Source organism: Rhododendron vialii, chromosome 13a (genome assembly GCF_030253575.1).
Source record: "Rhododendron vialii isolate Sample 1 chromosome 13a, ASM3025357v1".
In the NCBI taxonomy this organism is placed as follows: domain Eukaryota; kingdom Viridiplantae; phylum Streptophyta; class Magnoliopsida; order Ericales; family Ericaceae; genus Rhododendron; species Rhododendron vialii.
Window position 1 is genome coordinate 32671629 of NC_080569.1, and position 22980 is coordinate 32694608.

Genomic DNA, 22980 nt, shown 5'->3' on the forward strand with positions numbered 1-22980 from the left:
AAAGAGAAGGAAAAACTAAATCTCACAAAGGAGATTGGTATCCCTCGCTAAGGAGGGAGAAGATCCAGTTAGAGCTCTCTAAATGTAGAGAGAGAAAGGTAAAAACTGTGCTTTTTCTCGGTCAGCTCAGTGTAACTTAAATCCCATATGGGAATAGTTACAGAATGCTATGTCATGAAGAGGGGAAATAGATTAACTGTACCATGATATGGTATGACACTTCTCTTGAAAATAGGTTGTGGTCGACTGAGCCAGGCCCAGGTGACTTCTGTTTGTGTGGCATGTGTGTGTGTGTGTATAACGGGGCTCGTGAAAAGATACTTGCAATAGAATGTTAGCAATTCGATAAAGGAACTGCTTATAGCGGAAAATTGAGTTGCACGCCCAAGGAGTTTGAGGAGAATGGACTGCACCTTCTTCATTGCATGGAAACGGAGTTATGGTATTTGGGCTTGGGTATTGGTAAAAATGTAATCTCGTAAAGAGGATGGGTGGGAGGAAAAATATGACCATTAACATAATGGATACGTTGAAGAGATGCTGCTGGGATTTGGCAATTCTAAGGAGCCCCTCATTCATGGAACTTCCTTCCCACATCAAAAATATTTGGAGTTGAGATAAAATGGTGTTGAAAAATATCGTGCAATTGAAAAGGGGGACAAGTGAGATAATTATCTTTACTTGCTGACCGGGCGGCTCTGCATAGTCTGCTTTTCTTCAGTCATCCGAATTCCATTTTGAATTTTGACGCAGCCTTGTCATGGAACCTACATACTTATTGAATAGTTTCAAATTTAATTGCAAAAAGAACTAATGGCACGGCAGAAGCACGCCTGGAGCTCTATGCCTTGGCTTCCATGAAGCATCTCTTAACTTGAAGGCAGATCTGTTTTCTCTTTGTAATTTTTCCAGAAATTACCCGAATTGGTTTGACATTTCCATAACTGATATAATTAACAACTTGAAGTTGCACACTATCCCTTTCTTGCAGCATATCCAGGGGGAAAGGTATTGTAAAATTTATTGAGAAGAAAACTTACAAGGTGGAATGCCAAAAAGCCAAAAAGCTCTATATTCTACCTTTATAGTTTTGCTTTCATACTCTTGCCTGATATAGTGGCAGGACTTAAAAAAAGAAGAAGTAAAGATTGACGTGTATTGCATCTTTAGTACATGGGAGGAAAAAGTAAAGGAAACGTGTATTGCATAATGTTGTACTTATTATGTCTAGCTTTCTTGTTTTTATTTTGTTTCTCTTTATAAGATCAGATGAAACAACTACCTAAATTTATTTCAATGTTCAATGCTGTTAGGCATTATGCTGTCAATGCTTGCTTGGCTCCTTTGTATTCTGTGGAGGGGATGCATGTAATTACAGTGGAAGGAGTTGGGAACCGTAGAAATGGTCTGCATCCAGTTCAGGTACTGTAGGTATTCCACTATAACGCTTTTTCTTGATAGTAGGCATTTCTCTTTTGTGTTTCCGATTTAAGTTGTTTCCATACACGTTCATGATAGTGACCTACTGCCACATGGTCGTAGGTATACGAGTGTGTGCATTGCTTTTGCTTGTGGTGGAAGCAGAGCGATCCATTTTATACTGCGTCGGGTTGTCAAACATTTAGTATAAGAGCCGCCCTCCTGGCAGTGCCCTTGTGTGGTCTGTTGGAGTTATGCCATGGGATGCTGGACAGAGCCTCTAATCATCTCGCATCACTTGGAGGGAAGAAATTTTCGCATTAGTTGCAGGAAGCAAGGGCGAGAGCGGGATTGGCGGCAGAGGTGAAGGATCATAGAAGCTCTTTGTTTTGGAACGCCGGGGGAGCGTTGAAGAATTATTTCTAAAAAAAATGCAATTAACTAATATTATAGTTTGTAATTCGTGTCAACAACAACTATTAGCTTAGCAAATACGGTAAATATTATGTTTACAGTAGGTACTTGAGCAAATTTGAGTTAATATTTTTCTAGTATCTTATCATTGCTTCATATTATCTCTTACTTGGTATCTTTTATTTTTGTTTCTTTTATTTAAGTTGCGCTGGTGTGAGGTTCTGAGGTGGATTCGCCATCCTGATAGGTGGTTCCTGCAGGCTGCAACTAAGGTGTGGGCGCATGCAATGCATGCGGTGGGCACAATGGACAGTATTGGGGGTGGACTCGTTATGGCCACCAATAGACTAATTATTCTAAGAGAGCTCTTAAACTGCTGCCCCATGTTACTTCTGGATTTAGCAGTAGTAAAAGTTTTTTTTCCTGGTACTCAGTCCTACACTACACGTTTACGTCAAATAGTACTGGACAAATCATTTATGTCCTTATATTTTATCTCGTATGAGTTTGTTAAAACCTGACCCACTAGCAGGCTTGGATTCCCCCAAACCTTTTTCAGTTCTCCCAAACCTTTTTCAGTTCTAAGAGCTAATTTATTTTCATTAATGTTGAGCCTCAGAGAAACTATTGTGGACGTGTAGGTGTTGGGCCACTGGAACCAGGTTAAGTGATAGCTTAGTTGGCTTTGGGGTAAGGAAGAGAGAAATTATGGAATTGATATAAAAGGTAATTTGGAGGAGGAATGCTTGAGCTGGTATAGTTATTGTTGTTGTCAGAGATGAGAAAAAGTGTATAGGGTGTTAATTAACCCTAACACAAATAACTATTATTTATATTAAGAGATAACTTGTTACAAGACTTGTTTAACCAATGTGGGACAAGACTCAAAACAACTACTTAAATATTCCAACACTCTCCCTCAAGCTGGAGAATAGATATCACAAAGTCCCAGCTTGCTACATAACAACTCTAACCGGGGCTTGAACAATGACTTAGTAAACATGTCAGCTAACTGAGCACTTGTAGACACGAAGGGAGTAGCTATCACACCACCAACTAACTTCTCACGCACCAGATGACAATCAACTTCAATATGCTTAGTCCTCTCATGAAATACCGGATTGGATGCAATGTGAATTGCTGCCTGATTATCACAATACATATTCATTGGCAATTGCACGCTAAATCCTATCTCCTCAAGAAAAGATCGCACCCATACAATCTCACATGTTGTGTGAGCCATAGCTCTATACTCTGCCTCTGCACTAGACCGTGCAACCACTGTTTGTTTCTTACTCTTCCAGTTGACAAGGTTTCCATCGAGAAAAACACAATATCCTGTAGTGGATCTCCTGTCAGAAGGTCCTCCTGCCCAATCAGAGTCAGTGAAAGCCTTAATACGTAAGTGACTATTAGTTCGATAAAACAAACCACGTCCTGGATGAGCCTTGAGATACTTTACAATTCTAAGAACAGCCTCCCAATGTGGAAAACGAGGAGCAGACATAAACTGACTCACAATACTAACTGCGAACGAGATATCTGGACGTGTAATAGTAAGATAGTTCAATTTACCAACCAAGTGACGATATTGGTCAGGGCTAGAAAACAGCTCCCCCTGATCAACACACAGTTTGACATTAGGATCCATAGGAGTATCGACAGGCTTTGACCCCAATAAACCAGTCTCATCTAGAATATCTAGCAGGTATTTTCTCTGTGATAAACTAATGCCATCTTTAGATCGTGCAACCTCAATACCCAAAAAATATCGCAACCTTCCCAGATCTTTGGTATGAAACTGACTCTGCAGAAATACCTTCAACTCATCAATACCTTTTTGATCATCGCCCGTAATAATAATATCATCCACATAAACAATCAATAATACTTTCCCTCGGTCAGATGAGAGAGAGAAAACCGAATGATCAGACTGACAGCGACTCATCCTAAATTTCAAAACTGCATCACTGAACTTGCCAAACCAGGCCCGAGGAGACTGCTTAAGACCATATAGTGCTTTGCGAAGACGACATACCTGATTATGCTCCCCCTGAGCAACAAACCCAGGTGGTTGCTCCATATAAACTTCCTCCTGGAGATCCCCGTGAAGAAATGCATTTTTAACATCCAACTGGAATAAAGGCCAACCAAGATTGGCTGCAAGGGAGATAAGAAGGCATCCCGAACAGTGTTAGGAACAAAAATAGATGAAACAGAAGTAGTAAAAGCACGAAGGGACGGCGACAAGTGAGCATAAGACACAAAACGATCAATAGGGTGAGAAGTGCAAGACCGAATACCTTTGCGAAGAGCTATAGGAAGACTAGGAGATGATAAAGGTGGAGGTGTCGGTGGTGGTGGCGGTGGTGGAGGTGTCGGTGGTTGTGGAACTAGATCTTGAGACGGAGGAAGCGCGGCGGAAGGCACTAATTGAAAAGGACGGGACACACGACTCTCAACCCTAGGATAAAAAGACACTCTATGATGTTTACTAAACTCACAGATTTCACAGGGCAAAACATCAACACGGTTACATGAAGGTACTAGCCGTTTAAGGTTCTGAAGGGATGGATGACCAAGACGACAATGATGTTGATAGGGTGACACTGAAGACTGTAGGGCAACAGAGCTAGGGTGAACATCGTCGGTAAAGTAATACAGGCCACCACGTTCAGTACCGCTACCAATTTTCCGCCCCGTCTTGAGATCCTGAAACACACAACCATTGGGAAGGAATGTGACAGGGCAATTTAAAGATTTGGTAAGTTTACTGACAGACATAAGATTTAATGGAAAACGAGGAACATGCAATACGGAATTCAAAGTTAGAGAGGAAGTAACAGAAACAGAACCCAAACCAATAATATCAGTGGTAGACCCATCGGCTAAGGTAACATGAGATGGTTTATCAGTAGACTGATGGTCAGAAAAAATAGTAGAAATACCCGTCATATGATCAGATGCACCAGAATCAATAACCCAAGGAATAGAAAAACGGGAAGATGCAATACAAGCACTAGAAGAACCTGTCTGAGATAGCGTAGCAATGGAGGAACTTGTCTGATGTGACACAAGGCGTTAGTACTCCTCCACAGAAATAGTCACCATAGCAGTAGAGTGAGTAACCTGCCGAACATCTTTGAAATGAGTAACCTAATGAGCCTGAGGAAAACCATGTAGGTCATAGCAGTACTCCACTGTATGATTTGTTCCCCTACAATGAGTACACAGTCTGAAAACACGGCCTCGACTATGGCCACCTCCCCCTGACATGCGGCCCCTAGGACGAAAGCCATAACCACCATGACTAGAATCACGACCACCAAAAACATGGTCAAAAACCCGATCATTGTACCCAGAATCACGACCGCAACTACGGCCACGACTGAATGAAGAACTAAAAGCACCAGAAATAGCGGAAGTAGAATCAGATTTCATTGCAACAATATCTTATACAATGAGAGGCAACTAGTCAACTATTGATAGATCAACCAACCAAATATGTCACCAACTACCGACCAATAAATAATTAACCCACCAATCTAGCAACCGACGAAGAACCACCGAACAACTAATAAGCAATAAAATAGATCACCAAGCAATGAACATCATCAACTCACATGACAAGATGACGGCCCAAATAAACAGGATCCGATAGCATCAAAGTCGAGAGAAACAACAACCCAACAACGAATCAGTAACCAACCTCCAATACGAACGAAATAATCATCAACTCAAGAAAGACCGCAACAAGAACTACTATGCTGCCAGTGCAAAAACTCAAGGCTAATACCAATAGCAACACCAAACAAATACTGAACCAAACACTAAACCAACACAACTAAACGGTACCGCAGACCATCCACGAACACCAATCCGCATCGAGAACAACTTGGCACAACCAAGGACGAAGGAGGAACAGATTGTATCTCAGAAAATCACCTTAAATCATATCGCCAAGAGACAAGCAGATTGAATAGGGGTTTCTGATCGAAAATGGCAAGATCGACGTTAACAGATGCCGCAATGAACAGTACCCGATGAACAGTGTCGCGTGAACAGTGTCCGATGACACAGTGCGCGTGAACAGTACCGATGACAGTGACGTGAACAGTGCTGCGATGAACAGTCGCGTTAACAGTGTCGTTTTAGGGTTTTGATGAGTGTGGGTAGGTTGTTTTAGGATTCCAAAGGGTTTGGGGTAGGTCGTTTTAGGGATTTTTTTTTTTTTTGGTGTCAAGATGATGGCGGAGGTAGCGGTGATGGTGGGTGGCGTAGGGCGGCAGTGGCTATGGTGGTAGGTTAAGGTTAAGCTCTGATACCATGTTGTCAGAGATGAGAAAAAGTGTATAGGGTGTTAATTAACCCTAACACAAATAACTATTATTTATATTAAGAGATAACTTGTTACAAGACTTGTTTAACCAATATGGGACAAGACTCATAACAACTACTTAAATATTCCAACAATTGTATGCGCCTTTGTGTACCTAGCCACAATTAGCTCAAGTAGCACTATAGGTAGCTTCTGTTCGCTATAAAAACGTTATGGGTGTCTTCTATAGGTGTGGATGTGTATAGAGCACAAGTCCATGAGACATCCTTTGAGGTTTTATTGAATATGGAAAAGTTATGGGTGTCTTCTACGGCATGCAGGTGTGTAGAGCATGAGTCCATTGGATGTCCTTTGAGGTTGCTTTGGTCTAGAATCTCTGGATGTCTTTCTTTTATCCTTATCTGAGGACGACCAGGGTGTAGGTAGGAAAAACATTGTGATAAACTTCTAGCTCTAGCCACTGAGCCGTCAGCAGTTGTCACTCCTGTGAGTCCGTGACCACAACATTAGACCTGTTAACGCCATGTGGCCTGCTGGGCCCCTGTACCACATATTTCTATAATAGAAAATTAGTGGCTATATGAAGACAGGGATCCAAAAGAAAATCAGTGTCACAATTGTGAGGACTCAGTAAGCAACTTCACCTCTTTGCCTTGCACGCTAGACAACATGGCTAACTTGGATTTTGTTGAGGGTAGGAAAATGATGCCCTTACTGCTTTGACATGGTTGCCGCATTTCTCTTTTGTATAGTTTATAATGGAAAAGGAACTAGATCGATGGCAAACAGAGCTGTTTGAAAGTTCTTCGTGATTAGCTGATTTTGAACCTACCAGATTAACTTCATCGAATTCTTCTTCTCAGACATGTTCCGAAGATGTACATCTATTGGGATTTTTAGTTTAGCGTGGCACGTTCTGCTGTCAAAAGTATGTGTTATGATTCTTTCAATTGCATCTGAATTTTCTGAATGATATGCAGGAATCGTTGGCCCAATTACATGGATCACAATGTGGATTTTGCACTCCTGGTTTTATTATGTCAATGTACGCATTATTAAGGTCAAGTCAAACACCTCCTTCTGAAGAACAAATTGAAGAAAGCCTTGCAGGAAATCTGTGCCGGTGCACTGGTTACAGACCAATTGTTGATGCTTTTCGAGTCTTTGCAAAAACTGATGATCTTCTATACACCGATGCATCTCTAAATAGCGCTCAAAGGGGTGAGTTTGTCTGCCCTTCAACTGGAAAACCATGCTCATGCCGTTCCGAGACTGTTTGCAACGAAAATTCTGTTGAACAAAAAGCGGCTTGTGGCAACACAAATGAGCCTTTGCCATATACTGATGTTGATGGGACACGATACACTAATAAGGAGCTAATTTTTCCTCCAGAGCTGTTATTGAGGAAATGGACATATCTAAAATTGAAAGGATTTGGTGGGATTAAGTGGTACCGCCCCTTACAGCTTCAACATGTTTTGGACTTAAAAGCAAGATACCCGGATGCAAAATTGGTGGTTGGTAATAGCGAAGTAGGAATAGAAATGAGGTTAAAAGGATTTCAGTACCAAGTTTTGGTATGTGTTGCATCAGTATCTGAACTCAACAAATTGAATGTGAGGGATGATGGTTTGGAAATAGGTGCTGCAGTAAGATTGTCCGAGCTTCTGAATGTTTTAAGAAAGGTAACAAAAGAGCGAACGTCTCATGAAATTTCATCATGTAAGGCCTTCATTGAACAGATAAAATGGTTCGCTGGTACACAGATAAAAAATGTTGCATCTGTTGGTGGAAACATTTGTACAGCCAGTCCAATATCAGACTTGAACCCTCTTTGGATGGCCACAGGAGCTAAATTTCAAATTATTGATTGCAAAGGAAAAATCAGAACGACAGCAGCAGATAAATTTTTCCTTGGTTATCGTAAGGTTGATCTGGCGAGTGATGAGATTTTACTGTCCATTTTTTTACCTTGGACTAGGCCATTTGAATTTGTGAAGGAATTTAAGCAGGCTCATCGAAGGGATGATGATATTGCAATCGTAAATGCTGGAATGCGTGTTTTTCTTGTAGAAAAGAATGAGAAGTGGATAGTTTCAGATGCATCGCTTGCGTATGGTGGGGTTGCTCCTCTTTCTATTTCTGCAGCAAAAACAAAGGAATTTCTTATTGCAAAGACTTGGAATGCAGAACTTTTGCATAGCGCTTTAAAAGTATTGGAAAACGACGTTGTGCTAAAGGAAAATGCTCCTGGTGGGATGGTGGAGTTTCGGAGATCTTTAACTCTTAGTTTCTTCTTCAAATTTTTCCTATGGGTGTCTCATCAAATGGAAGGAAATTCACTCTTCACGGAGAGAGTACCATCATCTCATCTATCAGCTGTGCAATCATTTCATCGGTCATCTGTTATCGGAAGCCAGGACTATGACATTGTAAAACGAGGAACAGCTGTGGGGTCTCCTGAAGTTCATCTCTCTGCGAGACTTCAGGTATGGATTTTGAAAAGTTTTTCTTTTCTTTTTCTGTTTCATCAAGACTTAGACAAACAAAAACATTATGGTTGAACTGCGTAAATATCTTGTGTCTAGTCTAGTTATTATCATCCATTGTCTCTATTTTAGGTTTGATATGTTTATAAGTATAAGGAGTGTTTCTTCATTTTTCCCATTATTTTGTGCAAGGATTTTGAAAAAAAATGAGATAATCTTTTTCCAGTTGGTCCTGCCCTCTTAATTTATTTTCCTTGCCTGTAATTTTTTTTCTTCCTGTAGTTATTAATATTATTGTCACTACAATGGTTATCCAGTTATGAAACTCCAAAAGCGGCTGGGAATTGGGTTTTTCAGAAATTACAACTAACCGGCATGCTGGGGGATTTGCCAGCTAACATAGAAAGAAGTGCAGCTTTTCATTCTGGACAGTCAGAAGCCGAAGGTTACCATGCCAAAAAGCCAATGTGTAATTGCATAAAAGATGAAAGAAACTGACAATCCATAAGCTCGATCAATTGCTATGGGAATAGCCTTTGCCTTTCGTTGACCTGTCCCTCTTTGAACAGCCTCAGTGAATCCAATCCCGTCTTTGATACGAATGAATCAGTATGAGCTTTCTAAGGTTCTTCTTCCGATTGAAATTCAATGTAATCAGCATGTTGATTGGTAGACCAATGACATGGGTAAATTCCACATCAATTTCATCACACAGCTTCTGCACAAGGGACTGATAAGGTGCTAGGGAAATCTCCTTCAGTGCGAATGTCCCATCTGCCTTAGAACTCTAGCCAGAGCTACAAACAAACCGGTTACTTGAGAAAGCCCTTCCCCAGAGATCAAGACACAGATAACAACTACTTTCTAAGTGTATGCAAATTGAACTAACTTGAAGTAAGTGCAAATGATGATTTGATGAAAAAAGGACCTTGAGAAAATATAAGCAGAAGCGAGAGTAAAGAGTGGCATATGATGTAAGAACAAGTAAAATATCAGACTAATTTTGATCGCTTTAGTCTGTATTTGTTTTCTCAACTCCAATAGAAGAGTATAAGATATAGCTCATCTTAACCGATTTTGAACTGTGATGTCATATATATTTGTGTGTGTATGTCGATATATATTATGTGTGTAACTATTAAATATACTGTGACTACACATCATTCTAATTTATTTTCCACATTGTAGTTTTGAAAGTGTATTTTGGTAAAGGAGCTGGTTGACAAGCTAACTGGTTGGCCTGGCCGGTCGGGTCGGGTTTCATACAACATTGATCCAGATCACTTGAAGCTGAGCTGAGTAAAACAGTTGGGGAATACATAGGACTGTTCATTTTGGGCCTCTAAAACCAACTCCTCTCTTTGTGCACGGTCCCCAATAAATTTCTCTCCAATTATTACTCTCATTTCTCTCTCTCTCTCTCTCTCTCTCTCTCTCTCTCTCCACTCATTACACCAAAAACATTCCTCAAAACCCAAACCCAACAGAGCCAAAACTTCTAAGTTTCCTATAAAAAATGATTTAGTATGTCTAGTCTAAAAATTCTTTTGTAGGGAGGTTGGGTGTTCTTCCTGAATTATATGCTGGTTGCAGTGAGTTTGTTGTTTCCCATCTAAATAATTTTTAGAGTTGTTTCTGATATTATACGTCTTTCCAGGTTACTGGTGAGGCAGAATACACTGATGACACACCCATGCCTCCTGGCTGTTTACATGCTGCCTTAATATTAAGTCGGAAACCTCATGCTCGTATATTATCTATAGATGATTCAGGAGCCAAGTCTTCACCAGGATTTGCAGGAATTTTTTTCGCAAAAGATGTCCCTGGTGATCAGATGATTGGGCCAGTTATTTCAGACGAGGAACTATTCGCTACAGAATTTGTAACTTGTGTCGGACAGGTAATGAAATTTTGGTTGCAATCCTCATCTCTACTGATGTTGAATGGTGCACGGAAGCTGTCATTCTACTGCATTGTACGCCATACTTAAGGCAAAGATCCATATTCTAGAACATACTTTTTACACATCAATGCTTGTGAGAGGTATTTCTCGTAAGTCCTTAAGTTGTGGAAGAAAATAAACGGCTTCATGTGAAATGCTGTTCAAATTGTCTTGGACCTTTTAACTTGATAGAATTTGGAATCACTTTTTTTATTTGTTTCTTTTTTTTACCAATTGATTGGGACATAAGGCTCGGTTTGGTTTGGTTTATTTTTTACTTTGGTTTGGTTCTAACCTCAAAACATGGTGTGTTATGAAGGCTATTGGCGTCGTCGTTGCTGATACCCACCAAAATGCAAAACTAGCGGCAAGAAAGGTTCGTGTTGAGTATGAAGAGCTCCCAGCTATCCTATCAATACAGGATGCCCTGAAAGCTAACAGCTTCCATCCAAATACAGAGAAATGTTTAAAAAAAGGAGATGTGGACCTTTGTTTTCAATCAGGTCAATGTGACAGAATAATTGAGGGGGACGTTCAAGTTGGAGGTCAGGAACACTTCTACTTGGAGCCGCATAGTAGTTTAGTGTGGACTATGGATGGTGGCAATGAGGTTCATATGATTTCTTCCACTCAGGTAAGTTTCCTTTCCTAGTGCTTTTAATCGTTCTACTTTCTTCATAAAGTTATCCAAACGCTTAGCTAAAAGACTTTAGAGAAGAAAATTTTGCCCAATGTTCTTTGAAGCAAAAATGATGAATGGTTGTAACTGTGTCCAGTTTTGTAAGTGTTCTGTTGCTCTGTGATGATTGAAATTGTGAAAATCCTTGGATCTGATGGTTGTTGTCCATTGAAAAACCTTTGGGACTAAGCTGCCTTTTTCTGTTCTTTTTCTTCATAGTAGTTGTTAAACAGTTGTAGAGAAATTAGGTTGTGGTCTCCCTTTCTAAGGACAAGGGAAGGTTTGGTTCCTATCATGTTGTGGAAATTTATGTCACCTTGCTTGGTGACTCGTTTTTGGAGGTTCCCTAGCAAGCTCAACACTTTCTGGCAAATTGTAGTATAGAGTCTGAGTTGGAAGAAAATTCTTGGGATTCTCTCGAGGTTCACTCAGTCCTTGGTATGGAAGAGAGTTTGTTTTTGGAAGATGTGCAGAAGGGTTGGGTGCCATTTGGCAGTGGTTTCCTTCACTGTATCTTTTATCTCGTGTTTATAACGATTTGGTCTCTTCTTTTCTTGCCCTCTGTTACACTGAGTCAACATGCTTTGGAGAAGCACACATGTTTATGTGACACGCTGTGAGGGCCACAATATCTGTATTGGACAGTGTTTCACGGGGTTTTCTATTTTCCCAGCAAGACCTATATGCGACAGATGATGAGGTCACCTGGGTACCTGGGTAAGGTGTGGCATATGTTTCGTACCAAATCGAGACACTTGAATCCTTATTATTTTCATGGTATTTGAAGTAAAAAAAGCTTATATTAGCTAGAAGATAAACATCTCTAGACTTTCCTATGGATGATAGATAAAGCCTTTGTTCTTTTACCATCTTTGAAATGAACTTTCTACTCTTTGCATGGTTTCCAATAAGTTTCTCTATCTATCTTTTCCACTCATAACATCAAAAATAATTTTCAAAACTCAAAACCTAACATTCCTATTTTTCCTTATTCTCATTTGATTTCAAAAGAGGGTATCAGGCGATATGCAGTATCCAAGTGTTGAATGTGTGTTCTCAGCCGGCTGGGCCCTAGCCGACTTTTTGGACCCTTCCCAATATTGTTAGATTTAAGTCCAAGAAGATCTGGGGCTTGGACACGCCCGCACTCAACAGTGTTACCGAGCCCATGTAACATGCGCTTTGGACATGGAAAGTGCTTTGCTGGACATGGATGGTTTTAGAAGAGGAGATAGAAGGGCATACTTGGAATCAAGGTCATTTAGTGACTTGAGTAGTTGAGTGTATGTAGCGATTTCTACCACTAAGCTGAAGCCTTAATGTGCCAATCAACTCTCTATACAGGTTTCGCATTTTGATTGGGCCACTGGGCTTAAGCCTTAATGGTTAAACAAGTAAACTAATAATACACAAGAAATTCTTAATTTCTTATAGGTTTTTTTGTGACATGCTGTTATTATGATTGACAACTTTAATTTATATCACTACAAAGTAAGTGCTATGAATTTCATTGGTTCATTAGTTTTGTAATGGTCATCTGAAATATGTCGGGTACCCCTTATATTCATACCCCTTTTCGTGTACCCCATTTTAGCTGAGTTCCAATTCCTATAATCAACAAATATACAATTCTGACTTTGTATGTGTCCGTATGCAACCCTCCTATCCGAGTCTGTGGCATAGATGTTGTCCCTCATTCCCTCGCTATATCTGGAATTTTCTATTTTTTGTCCCCAGAATTTGATATGAACAGGAGGCCGCTGATTGTGCTTCTTTGTTGTTTCTTCATGATGGTGTTTATTTGAAAAATGGGTTAGTGATAAACGGTTGTGGTCTCTTCATTAGCCCCGGGTTATCTCATGCAAACACCTATCTTGATAGTCTTATTAACGATGTTAGTGTTCACTTTTTCTCATTGTAGGATAATTTTTGTCCTGAAAGTCTGCCTCTTACAGTTAAGGTTTTTGTTTAGACCATTGCTCATAGGTAGCTTTGTGCCTATGGTATAATTAAGAAGTGGAAGGATGAGTTGTTGACATCCTCAGTGGTGTGTGGGAGAATGAAGGATAGTTGTGATCATTTAATTGTAAAATTGTCATCTTACTTTGTCTAAATTGTCATCTTACATTGTCACAGTGGTAGAGTTTTGTTCATGTGGCGGAGGTGGATTGGATAATGCCTTCCTACTGTGCACTTCGCTTAATAGATTGATTTGTATTGATGTGGGAGAGCTAAGGTTTTTGGAGGTCTTGGGTGCAAGTCTCTCCATCCATATCTGTATTCCATTTTGCATCACACATCTCTATGTGTATGGATATTTGGATGTGCATGTGCAAATGGGATTGCATATAAGGGAGGGAGTTTGATAGCTTTATATAGATGAGTGGGATTGGTTCCTCTCTATTTATTTTCTTGCAAAATTGGGAGACTTAACATACCCTATTCCCAGTGGTTGTGATGGGTTCTTTGATAATGTATGATTTGTGGGTATATTAGTTTCAGGTAATCAAGACCTTTGGGGAATGTGGAGTGAAATTTGCTACTTGGCTTCCTTTTGGGCTTTGGTGACCCTTATTTCAATCGCATTCCTCTTTTTTTACGTCATAGAGATTAGAATTATCTTTTTGGTTCGGCTTGTCTTTTCTTTTTTGTTCTATAAGAGGACTTGCTTGTCCTCTTGCTTTTTATTCTGAAATTTCCTTCTACTAATATTGTTTATTTGTTGCCCATTAAAAAAAGAAGAGGATGTAATTAATACAGTTGAAATGGATTAAATAGTACTTGTAATTTGGTACAATGCACGCATTTCTAAAGTTTTAGCATTCTTTGATTTAATCTATACCATCATTGCATGGGTTGAAATTAAGCAATCAGAGGCTTTTAAGGTAACAACTCCTGCTCATTTATTTATTGGTTGCTGTTGGTTCAAATCATCTGCAGAACTTCATTCTCAGAAGTGCACTATTTTTAGCCATTCTCATAATTTAATTCCATATGCTTGAGCTGTTTGTTCTTTTCTATGTGTATGCTATTTCGTTGTATTCCAGAAAGTGCCTTCAGAGTGCACGCAGCTGGTTTCACTGGATAATTTGCATGCTTATTTATGTGTTTTCTTTCACCATTGTTGCAAGTTTCATGAATCACTTTCTATGATGCTTGTCTTCGACCTCATTTTTTACCTGTTGTTTTCCATTTTCATTTCTGATGGTTTAACTTGCTATTGTTAGTACCACAACATTTCCACTCTTCATGTGTAGGCCCCTCAGAAACACCAAAAGTATGTTGCTCATGTCCTCGACCTTCCCATGTCGAAAGTGGTTTGCAAAACGAAACGAATTGGTGGTGGCTTTGGTGGAAAAGAGACAAGGTCAGCCTTTTTGGCTGCTGTGGCTTCTGTCCCGTCATATCTCCTGAGCCGACCTGTCAAACTAACATTAGACAGGGATGTTGATATGATGACAACTGGGCAGCGCCACAGCTTTCTTGGAAAGTACAAGGTACTATTTTTTTTTTTTGTCTTGATTATTGGAGGGAGAAGTGTTCTCTTGAAGTATGTCAGATGAGATCAATGATCATAATATCTCTCCGGAGGACTGTTTCGTTAAGCATAGAAACATAAACATTTCTCATGTACTTTTCAAACGGTAGAAAAGGAAATCAAGGACCAACTTTTGTTTTGCTATGTCCATAGAAGCACCAGAATTTCAATTTTCCACTAGCTTTTCGTTTCAGTCTATCAGGAAATAGAGATGTTTCAGCTGTTTTGATGGAGACCTGAAATTTGCTATCCCTTTGTCTTAAATATGATATGCTATCTTTATTTATTGTGATTTGTGTTGTTAAGTTATCAGTTTTCCCAAAAGCTTAAGCTGGTAGGAAATTGGCCCAACAATGTATATCAAAAATCTATCTAACACCTTCCTCACTTGGAACCTCGTCTTGCACGCGTAGATGCAAATTTTCATAGATAGAACAAAGCAGAATACGAAGAAGAATGCAAATGGGGAACAAATGCAAACAAAGAGTCTTGAACCCAAGATCTCTTGCAACCTGTGCTGTGATACCATATTAATTTACTAGTAGTCCCAAAAGCTTAAGCTGTTAGAAAATGGGCTCTAACAATGTATATCAAGCTATCTAACATGTGTCACTTTGTTTGTTTCCTCTAACTGTGACGGAGCATGTTAACAATAAAGCCAAATTATCTGATGCAGGTTGGATTCAATAATGATGGCAAGGTGCTTGCTCTTGATCTTGAAATCTACAATAACGCTGGGAATTCGCTCGACTTGTCTCTTGCTATACTTGAACGTGCCATGTTTCATTCTGATAATGTATATGAGATCCCAAATGTCAAGATAAATGGGAGAGTCTGCTTCACTAATTACCCTAGCAACACTGCTTTCCGAGGATTTGGTGGTCCTCAGGGTATGCTCATTACTGAAAATTGGATCCAAAGAATAGCCATGGAACTTAAGAAAAGTCCAGAAGAGATTAGGGTACGTGACTGCTCTTGATGGTACTTTGTTTAATATGTTTTTCGTAACACATCATTTTTAGCCCTTGTTCAATATGTTAAATCACTATTTCAAAATTGCTTTTCAATCAGGAAATAAACTTTTTGAGTGAAGGATCAATACTGCATTTCGGTCAACAAATTCAGAACTTTACCCTACAGCGACTCTGGAATGAACTGAAGTTCTCGTGTGACTTTTTGAAGATTCGAAATGAAGTTGAACAGTTCAATCATCATAATCGATGGAAAAAGCGAGGGGTTGCTATGGTACCCACGAAATTTGGCATTGCTTTTACAACCAAATTCATGAACCAGGTAATGTTGAAAAGTTGATATTATGTTAGCATATTTGGTTTCTCTAAAAGTGTGGTGTTTTTATGAGTGTTTGTTTTTGTTGAATTGAGCGGCTTTTTGAGGACGATTGGTGATTCAACTGTGATCTAGGCAGTAGATATAACCGTGAATAGGTCATGGAATAGAAATAAGCTCTTGTAGACTTTACATGTTGACACTTATTTTTGTTGTTTCCATCTCTGTTAGATTGTTCGATATATATTTTTTATTCCACTTTGCTTTTTTTAAAATTTAACTACTTTTTTTGGGGGGTTGAGGGGGCTTGGTTGAGCTGAACATTTTCCTTTGATGCCTCGTGTGTAAGATTTATTTCAAATCTCTCTTGAATTTGCTGCATTCAATTCACCACCATTATGGATTGATGGCTTGCTTTCCTATGTTGGCCATTGAAACTTAGTAATGGAAGATTTTTGGAAATGTGATAAAATGGTGAATTTTTTTTTTTTTAGAAAATCATTTGCAATCCAGTTTTCGGTTCATACTTTCTGTAAATGAGCAACATAGATGAAACCTGTTTCCAGAACTTGATGTACCAGACTTCATTGCTTTAGATTCCCCAAAAGGTTGCATTTTTATCTTCTAAAATTTCCATAGAAAAGAGAAATTCATTTTTTTTTATGTGAGGATTACAAGTTTTTTATGTGTTGTTATGTTTGTCATATGTCCTGGACTCCTGAGATTCCAACTTCTGACTGTAGGCAGGTGCTCTTGTCCATGTTTACACTGATGGAACTGTGTTAGTCACGCATGGAGGTGTTGAGATGGGGCAAGGTTTGCACACAAAAGTTGCTCAGGTTGCTGCTTCTTCATTCAATATTCCACTCAGTTCTGTTTTTATATCAGAGACAAGTACAGATAAGGTAAACAAACAACGTTCAGATTATGAGCCTTTATGTTGTTTTGGTGTAGAAGTTTGGTTTTTTCATGGGCTTTAGTCTTTGTTGGACCTTATGAGTTAGTGGTGATTATCGTCTTTTCTCTTTTATAGATAACGAGATATATTATATTATTGGTTCAGTGGATACTTGTATTAACTATTGTGTTTTGATTCTCATCCGACTCCTGATGCCTGTTTTGGTTTGTATTTGGTGTCAAATTAGGTTCCAAATGCATCGCCTACAGCAGCTTCTGCTAGCTCTGATATGTACGGTGCTGCAGTGTTAGATGCTTGCGAGCAAATAAAAGCTCGAATGGAGCCGATTGCCTCTAAGAGTAATTTTAGTTCATTTGCAGAGGTACGCTTGCCACTATACTTCCTGTAAACAGCTCTTGGAATATGTGATCTTTGCCCCATAGGAGACATTTCTTTTCAATCCCTGGAAATCAAACTTGTGAAATGGTTGCAGAAAGTATTTGCATATCCATAAACTATGTTGCTTAATTCGCCTTTATCAATCTTATGAAATCAACTTATGGAAAGGTTGCAGGTTAGTAAACAATGTATTTTCATGCCAACGGTAATATCAAGAATATGAAAAATAGTGCTTGGGTCGTGCTTAGAGCCATATCTTTCTTTCCAGCTAGTCCTAAGCCCGGATAAAGAAGGAGAGTTGTGTGTTAGGTAGCTGACAGCTAGCACATAAAAAAAACCCCGTCAGATCTTTATGACACGAATCAAAATACGATTACGAGAAATGCTAGGGTGTTCCCTTTAAGCGATGCATTGTGCCTGTCTTCAGGTGCTTCGAAAAATGGGCAAGGGGCGCTCACATCGGCGCCCGTGTGTGGTGATATGTGAGCAAGGGTTGCGTGCCTGGACGATCGCGGGTAAAGAAGTTAGCCCAGGACTATAGGATTCGTTTAGCAACTTGGAATATAGGGACATTAACGGTAGAGCTGGGCAACAGACACGAAACACGATAACACGACACGAACCGGACACGAAGTTAACGGGTTAAGGTTGAACATTTCAACACAAAACACAAAAATGACACAACTCGAGAACACGACTTCTAAATGAGTCGGGTTCGGATTGAACACGCGAGACACGAAATTGACACGATCAACACGGTTACTAACCTGTGTCGCCCATTAACATGAACACACACACACACACACACACACACACATACATATATATATATATATAAAATATGGTATATCTATAATTCTATATAAAGTTAGGCAACGGACACGATAACACGACACGAACCGGACACAAAGTTAATGGGTTAGGGTTGAGCATTTCTGACATGAAACACGAAAATGACACGACTCGAGAAACATGAGTTCTAAATGGGTCGGGTTCGAGTTGGATGGTTTGTGACACGAACCCGACTGACACGACACGAACACGACTCGACTCGACACGACCTGTTACCTAGGTCTAATTAACGGGTAAGACTAGGGAGCTAGTTGACACCATGCTTAGGAGGAGGATTAGTATAGTTTGCCTTAAAGAGACTAAGTGGGTAGGGGAGAAAGCTAGAGAGATAGAGGAAACAGGATATAAGGTCTACTATACAATTAAAGATAGACATAGAAATGGGGTAGGTATCGTAAGTAGATAAACACCTGAAAGATTCGGTAGTTACAATCATGAGGAAAGGAGATCGGATTATTTTAGTTAAGCTTGTGATTGGAGAGAACATAGCTAATATTATTAGTGCTTACACACCCCAAGTAGGCTTAGATGATCTTACTAAAGAGCAATTTTAGGAGCAGATGGATGACGTGGTTCAAGGGATACCTTTTGGGGAGAAGTTATATATAGGAGGTGATTACAATGGTCATATGGGAGTGCATAAGTAAGGGTATGAGAAGGTGCAAGGTGGCTTTGGATTTGGTGACCTTAACGAAGGTAGTAGGAAGATTTTGGATTTCGTAGTAGCTTTTGACCTTATAGTTGGGAATTCTCTCTATAGGAAGCGAGAGGAACATTTCATTACCTTTAAGAGCGGAACCAATAGAAGCCAAATCGACTATTTTCTTGTTAGAGGCGTAGACCGCTTGACATGTAAGGATTGTAAAGTTATTCTCAGTGAGTGTCTAGAGGCACAACATAGACTTTATGTGTTGGATATTTGTCTCAAGGGAAATAATAGAATGAGAAAAGAAACTAGATGTCCACGAACGAACTAAATGGTGGTCCCTAAGAGGGGAGAAACTAGAGATATTCAAGGAAAGAACATCCCAAGAAGTGAGGTGGGGAGTGGAAGGACAGTGACAATATGTGGAATACAATAGCTGACGATATTAGAAGAATATCGAAAGAAGTTCTTGGGGAGTCGAAGGGAAAATGCCCAATTTCTTTGGAGACATGGTGGTAGAATGACGATGTTCAAACTAGGGTAAAAGTCAAGGAGTGCTTTAAAAAGTGGCAAAAGGACCGGAATGAGAAAAATTTCAAGGTTACAAGCAGGCTAGCAAGGAAGCTAAGAAAGCCGTTAGGGAAGCTAAGTTGAGAGCCTATGAGGATTTATACGCTAGACTCAATAGTAAAGATGGAGAAAAGAATATTTATAAACTTGCCAAGCTACAAGAAATGAAGGCTAGAGACGTTTCTCAAGTTAAGTGTATAAAATATATTGATTCGGTGGTGTTGGTGAAAGACGAGGCGATCAGAGATAGATGGAAGTCGTACTTCGAGAAGTTGTTGAACGAGAAACATGAAAGAGGCTTTGGTGGGGAGGAAGTTTATGTGCCTGGTGAGAATATAGAATATGAGTTCTATCGGAGAATACAAAAGTCCGAGGTGGTCAAGGCTTTGAAAAAGATGAAACCGAGTAAGGTCTTAGGACTAGATGGTATCCCTAGTGAAGTGTGGAAAAGTCTATGCAACTTGGGGGTGACTTGGTTGACAAAGTTGTTCAACAAGATTATTATAACTCGGAAGATGCCGGACGAACGGAGAAGAAGCACTTTAGTACCTATCTATAAAAATAAAGAGGATATTCAAAGCTGCAACAACTATAGAGGTATTAAGTTGATGAGTCATACAATGAAGTTGTGGGAAAAAGTTATTGAGCATCGCTTAAGGATGGTGACCACGGTGTCAGAGAAACAGTATGGGTTCATGGCTGAGAGATCAACTATGGAAGCTATCTATCTATTTAGGAGATTGGTGGAAAAACATAGAGCAAAGAAGAATGATCTCCATATAGTTTTCATAGACTTAGAAAAGGCTTATGATAAGGTGCCTAGAGACATCATATTGCGGGTTATGGAGAGAAAGAGAGTGACCAAAGGGTATATCGAAGTGATTAGAGACATGTATGAAGGTACCGTCATTACCATTAGATCACCAGATCACCAGTAAGAGTAAGAGAAACAAGTGAATTTCCAATCACAGTAGGATTGCATTAAGGGCTTAGTTATGGATGAGTTGACTAGACAGTTTCAAGAGAATATCCCATGGTGTATGATGTTTGCAAATATTGTCCTCGTGGATGAAACCGCTAGCGGTGTTAATATGAAATTAGAAATTTGGAGGGAAGTATTAGGGTCAAAGGGTTTTCGGATAAGTAAGAGCAAAACTGAGTATATGATGTGCAAGTTTAGTGGTACCAGCAGTGCACATGAAGAAAGAATGGTGATCCAAGACTAGGAGATACCAAAGAGTGACCATTTTAGGTATTTAGGCTCAATTATCAGTAAAGATGGAGAGATTGTCGATGATGTGACTCATAGGATCCAAATGGGGTGGCTCAAGTAAAGGAGCGCAACTGGTGTTCTATGTGACAAGAGTACCCACAAAATTGAAGGGAAAATTCTATAAAACTGTCATAAGACCAGCGATACTTTATGGCACACCTCTTAAGAAACAACATGTGAGCATGATGAGTGTAGCGGAAGTGAGAATATTGAGGTGGATGTGTGGTAAGACTAAACAAGATAGGATTAGAAATGAAACGGTTCATGAGATGGTAGGTATAACACCTATAGAGGAGAACTGGAGAAGTTGAGAGAAAATAGGCTTAAGTGGTTTAAGTATGTCTACTGTAGACCCGGAGATGCAGTAGTTAAAAGAGCGGATATGATAGCTTTGGGTAGCAACGCTAAGGGGAGGAGAAGACCTAGATTGACATTAGATGCCATTATGCGCTAAGATATGAGTCTAATGGGTTTGCGTGAACAAGTTGTCTTTGACAGAGCTTAATAGAGAAAAAGGATTCATGTAGCCGACCCCAATTGATTGGGACTTAAGGCTCGGTTTGGTCTGGAAAATAGTGCTATTGCTGATAAGAATAAAGGTTACAACTTACAAGTGGAATGCATAGTTAATGAAGAGCATATGTAAATATACACACACAAAAAAGAAAACTTATATTGTTGTTAATAAAAGAAAAAATACTTCCTCAATTTGGATAGTAATAGAGTACATCAATGCAAATAAGTGCAGGTTTTTTTGTTTGTTTTGGAAATCAACATATACGTAGCTCAACAAAGTAGCTATGCTTAACTTATAGTGCAGAAATCCTTAAGCTTTGAGTAGAGCTCAGATTTGCAGATGACTTGGGTCTATTTCGTTCTTGCTAGGCACCAATCAGAACTCAACAAATGTCTGCATTCTTTAATTAAACTATTTACATATCTCACAGTCCTTAAAGATCACTACTTGTACAAACGGATGTAGGCATGCGTTGCTTCTTCTTTACATATATTGTTTTCTCTAGAAATTTCATGCATCTGTCATGGCCTATTTGAAAATAGAGAGGGTCAGGAGATAGTAGAAGTCATAGAATACCCGAGCCACCTTCCAGACAGCAAAAAAAAAGAAATGTAATATATTGCCGAAATAGTCTACAAGACTAATTACAAACATACGAATAGGAGAAAATACTTGGTACAAAAAATGACCAGACTAGCCATGGATGAAAATAACAAAGAATGAAATACAAATCTATCACATTACTACATCACTTTACATGCTTTCTTTTCTCAATGAGCTAGTTGACTTCTCATGTTCATTTTAGCTTTGTCAGTTAAGGATATACTGATTTTGGGTCATTAACTGTACCTGCAAATAAAATAAATGACTTATCTTGCGATTATTATCAGCTGGCCATCGCCTGCTACATGGAGCGAATTGATCTCTCTGCTCATGGTTTTTATGCTACACCTGATATCAACTTTGACTGGACTACTGGTAAAGGAAGCCCATTCAGGTACTTCACCTATGGAGCTGCATTTGCAGAAGTCGAAATTGACACATTGACTGGAGATTTCCACACAAGGACAGCAAACGTTTTCCTGGATCTTGGATATTCTCTCAATCCAGCTATCGATGTTGGACAGGTATCCCCCTTTCTTGTCTTCTGTTTTTATTTATTTCCTTTTGGAAGTATTAGTCATGGATGGATTGTTCAACAACAACAACAGACCCATGTAGTCCCCAGTCATTGGGGGTATGGGCGGGGGAGGATTGGAGACGGACCTAACCTTTGGCAATATGCACAAAGTGACTGCTATTGTATGTACAAAGTGGCTGCTCTCAGAATACCACAGAAACAGTAGTCCCCAATCATGGATGGATTGTTCTTTTTTTTTTTTACCATTTTCTTGAGAAGAATGGCAACGTACAGTAGGGTTCATTGACTGTTAACTATTCAATGCATGCTTGCCTCTTTCATGTAGTGCAAAGATGGTATATCCATCTCTTGCATTATTTCTTAAGTGAAATTTTGGTATAAAATCCCAAGTATGACATACATGGAGACCTCAATTCCACTTGCCTAGTTATAAACTCATGTGGAAATTGTTGGGCGCCGGGCCCCCAAAGAACCCAACCGCAACCAAATTACAAACAAAACACATAAGAGAGTCCAAGATATATGTGGTTCGGCTTACTAAAGTGTAAACCTACTCCACAGGAAAACAAATGTTTCC

General features: G+C 39.4%; 1 protein-coding gene and 1 long non-coding RNA gene across 4 annotated transcripts in view; one reads left to right on the forward strand and one right to left on the reverse strand.

The window, feature by feature from the left end:
* LOC131314601 (xanthine dehydrogenase 1-like) overlaps positions 1–22980 on the forward strand; it is a 28503-nt gene that overhangs the window by 2568 nt on the left and 2955 nt on the right. For 2 of the 3 annotated variants that reach the window (XM_058343366.1, XM_058343368.1), the window contains 10 exons: positions 1314–1422; positions 7153–8661; positions 10319–10561; positions 10923–11237; positions 14540–14779; positions 15497–15781; positions 15892–16113; positions 16851–17012; positions 17253–17387; positions 22153–22389. In XM_058343366.1, coding sequence (XP_058199349.1) covers positions 1314–1422; positions 7153–8661; positions 10319–10561; positions 10923–11237; positions 14540–14779; positions 15497–15781; positions 15892–16113; positions 16851–17012; positions 17253–17387; positions 22153–22389 — 3457 coding nt within the window. Of the gene's footprint in view, positions 1–1313; positions 1432–7152; positions 8662–10318; positions 10562–10922; positions 11238–14539; positions 14780–15496; positions 15782–15891; positions 16114–16850; positions 17013–17252; positions 17388–22152; positions 22390–22980 lie in introns of those variants that run through there. The other variant, XM_058343369.1, reaches the window with a different exon arrangement.
* LOC131314602 (uncharacterized) lies at positions 2613–5277 on the reverse strand. Its single transcript, XR_009196457.1, has 2 exons — positions 5167–5277; positions 2613–2893 (listed from the first exon to the last, which is right to left on the reverse strand). It is a non-coding gene; the product is annotated as an uncharacterized LOC131314602 (long non-coding RNA).